This window comes from Triticum aestivum, chromosome 3A, assembly GCF_018294505.1.
Source record: "Triticum aestivum cultivar Chinese Spring chromosome 3A, IWGSC CS RefSeq v2.1, whole genome shotgun sequence".
In the NCBI taxonomy this organism is placed as follows: domain Eukaryota; kingdom Viridiplantae; phylum Streptophyta; class Magnoliopsida; order Poales; family Poaceae; genus Triticum; species Triticum aestivum.
This window is the reverse complement of record NC_057800.1, coordinates 23,152,408-23,155,770: the sequence shown is the minus strand read 5'-3', so window position 1 is coordinate 23,155,770 and position 3,363 is coordinate 23,152,408. Positions and strand designations below refer to the sequence as shown.

The window sequence follows — 3,363 nt, the reverse complement described above, 5'->3', positions numbered from 1 at the left end:
CGCCGCGAGACACACCACCGGCAGGACCCCCTACACCACGTAGAGGCCACAGCCCCGGGGAGACTAGCAGCTCAAACCTCGTCAGAAAAGGATGCCGGCCCGGCCGCGCCCACCACACGCAGATCCGGGCAGAGCGGCCCCAGATCTGCGCCCTGCCGTACCCTCGCGCAAGATGCGCCGAGGACCACCACCGTCGCCGCTGCACCAAATCGGCCACACCCGCGTCGCCGCGAGATGGGGAAGCCCCGCCACCGCCGTCCAGGCGACGGGCTTCGCCCGGCCATGTCCTTCGACGGTGGCGAGGGGAGAGGGCAGGAAGGAGGGGAGGCCGACGGCGGGATTTGGGGCTTCCGCCCGTGTCGCCCCTGGAGGAGCGACGCGGGGGACGGGCAGAGTCTCTCTTATTTTCTCATTTTAAAAGACTAGATGAACTAGGCCAACTTGTAGCACTCACTGGACCATTGCGGACGCTCTGCTTTTGGCAGCAGGAATCAAGGAGAAATTTAATGGTCAAATAACGCGGCATCATCTTGAACAACAGCAGCAATGGATCAAGACATAGATGTCTAAGTGTGTTAGAGCATCTACATCTGGCACACTCAAGTGCCCCTCAAACATTCGCCGACGCGTCCAGTCAGTGACCGGACAGAAAAGAGAAGAAACAAAAGTGATCCAACCAGACACCTCATATCATCCCTATACGTCCAGGCTGTCTGCAAACCCTCGTATTAAGGACAAATGTAGAAAGGATATGAGAGCTCACGAACACGTCCGGTCAGTCTGCCACATAGGACGCGGCCCAACCCGGACCACCTTTTCTCTTTCTTTTTTCCCCTCTCTCAGGAATGTGGCGCTATGAACGGCTAAATAGGGGCTGAAAACGAACATGCCCAGCCACTAGCCAGGCGCGTCCGTGAACGTTTACGGGGCCCCATTTGCCAAGTATGGCTGTAGTTGCTCTTAGTTAGAGTTTGATTAAGCGGAATATTTGCGATGATGAGTGAGCCTGGACCAAAATCATAGAATCGAGGGTTGTCCATAATCTCTGGCCGGGCACTAACAAATATATTCAAATAATTAGTGTCACAATTTTGCTTAAATTGGATAAAAATGTAAAAGGTCTGCTAAATGGGGTAAAATTTGCCACAGACATGAAACACGGGGTAAAATGGAATTCACTCGTTCATATATCATGGCAGTACATCCTTCAAGCCCCTGGCATAGACTTCCAACCTTTTCAACCCTTCTTCTGGAGAAGTCGCTTCACCCAACTGCTTCACCATTGCACTCCCGATGATCACTCCATCCGCACCCCACTCTGCAATCTGTTTCTCATGTAGAATTAGTACATATCCAAAACTGTAATTGCTAACTTTTGTATACAAACATCATAGTAATAATTTATGGTGAATGTTCCAATGTAGTAGTAAAATAAGTTTCTACCTGCTTAACATGGTCAGGGGTCGAAATTCCAAAGCCAACAGCCACTGCCTTGTCAGTGACCTGCAAGCAATCAAAACCACATTAGCATGCATGCCATCATTTATTTACCACTAAATTGAAAAAGGTATTTATATCGGGTAAACCTGCTTAATCTCCTTAAGAAGACTCTCAACGCGCGGGTTCACGGTTGGACGGGCACCTGTAACTCCGTCGACACTTACCTGCATATAATGTTATTATGAGTGGCTCTGTACACCCAAAGATGCAGATGTCCTAAAGGCTTTTGCCTTCCTTTGCCCAAAAAAGTGCAATAATTATAGTTAAATTTTAATCATCATGCCCTTTTTTGTGTGGAATTACCATGCCCAGTTAACAAACAGGTTATGATTCTTATGTGTATCCCCAGAAACGTACAAGGTAAATGAAGCCTCCTGAAGCTTCAGTGATCTCCTTCATCCTCTCCGACGGCGTAGATGGTGTTGTAAGTAGCACCTGCAAACATTAATTCCATATTTTACTTAGTAATAATAATTGATGCTACTAGTAAACTTGATTTGTTTCGACAAGCTGCTTTATTTCACTGATATGAAATGCTAATTGTTGATGGTTGAATTAAGCTACTTGTAGTTATATTACCAGCTCTAGCTCGTTTTTGATGGCTTCATCCCTGAAAGCACTTGTCTCGGCGTAAGGAAGATCGGGTACTATAAGACCTGAAACACATACGGATGCATATGAGGCTGTGTACATCCGTCGATGATGCAGACTTGCAGATGCAGGCAACAAACATTCTTCCAGCATAAAAAAGATGGATATCTTGGTTTCAGGTTAGCATTTAGATTTTACAGTAACATATCATGATCACTGAAAGCATTTTTAAGAGTCCGCGTAATGTCATTAACTAGAGATTAAAATGTGTATGGGTTTGAGATTAGCACTGATACGTAGTCTGCCGGTTTAATTACCTTTCACGCCGGCTTCCTTGACGGCGGCGGCGAAGCTCGCCATCCCTCGCTGTGCAATGGGGCTGAAGTAAGAGAAGATCACCACGGGGCAGGAAAGCTGCGGTGTCACCTCCTTCAGCATCGCCATGATGGCGTCAGCCGTCGCGCCAGCGGCCAGCGCGCGCGCCGCGGAGGCCTTGATGACGGCCCCGTCGGCGGAGGCATCCGAGAAGGGCATGCCGAGCTCGACGACGTCCGCGCCCAGGGCGTCGAGGAGCCTCAGCGCCGCCGCCGTCGTCGCCAGGTCGGGGTCGCCGGCGGTGATGTACGGGATGAACGCCGTCTGCATGCATGCGTGCATGCCCGAGCACGCAGCGGTGAGCCCTCAACATCCATACGCCAATCCATCGACCCCTACGCATATGTATGCATGCACATGCTGCATGTCACTGTAGTTACGTACTAACATACCTTGCCCTTCTCCATGACTTTTGACATGGCCTGCGACACGGACAGGCCGCGCTCGCCGGCGGCGACAGGCACGGGCGCCTCGGCGAGCGACCCCGCCGAGGCCGTGGCTGCTGGATTTCCAGACATTGAATCCGTTCTGTGGAGAGAAACGATGGAGGGCTTATCCTCGAATATATCCCTCAACCTTTTCTGATCACAAGAATTGGGAATGCGATCTGCGCCCCACCATTTTAAACCGTGATGTGTTTTAAACCAATCCAGCGATCATTACTTCGGGAAATCCTTGGGATCATTACTTTGACAGTTTGGGAGATCCAGCCATCGCACATACGATTCATCAACCAGACTTCTCCATAATCTCTTTGACAGTTTGTAGCTTAGAGAAAGAAAAAAAAATGCACAAATTGATTACATAAATGCGCATGCCAACCATCCTCCCAAAATAAGGTTTTTTCTCCATTGCCCACAATTCTTGTGATGTACTGTTTGAAAAATGTGATTCACG

General features: G+C 49.4%; 1 protein-coding gene across 1 annotated transcript; it reads right to left on the bottom strand.

Moving 5' to 3' along the window:
• Positions 1 to 1,046: 1,046 nt before the first annotated feature.
• On the bottom strand, positions 1,047 to 3,084 carry LOC123057652 (indole-3-glycerol phosphate lyase, chloroplastic). The gene is made up of 7 exons (XM_044480575.1): positions 2,859 to 3,084; positions 2,409 to 2,730; positions 2,080 to 2,156; positions 1,858 to 1,935; positions 1,587 to 1,664; positions 1,444 to 1,503; positions 1,047 to 1,325 (listed from the first exon to the last, which is right to left on the bottom strand). The coding sequence occupies exons 1-7, from the start codon at positions 2,982 to 2,984 to the stop codon at positions 1,191 to 1,193; spliced, it is 876 nt and encodes a 291-aa protein (XP_044336510.1). The 5' UTR covers positions 2,985 to 3,084; the 3' UTR covers positions 1,047 to 1,190.
• Positions 3,085 to 3,363: the final 279 nt, after the last annotated feature.

Coding starts and splice junctions, on each gene's coding strand:
- LOC123057652 (XM_044480575.1), bottom strand. CDS start 2,984: ATGTCTGGAAATCCAGCAGCCACGGCCTCGGCGGGGTCGCTCGCCGAG. Junction 1,936..2,079: donor TCAAAAACGAGCTAGAGCTG/GTAATATAACTA, acceptor TAATGTTTGCAG/GTGCTACTTACAACACCATC. Junction 1,665..1,857: donor CAGGAGGCTTCATTTACCTT/GTACGTTTCTGG, acceptor CATTATATGCAG/GTAAGTGTCGACGGAGTTAC.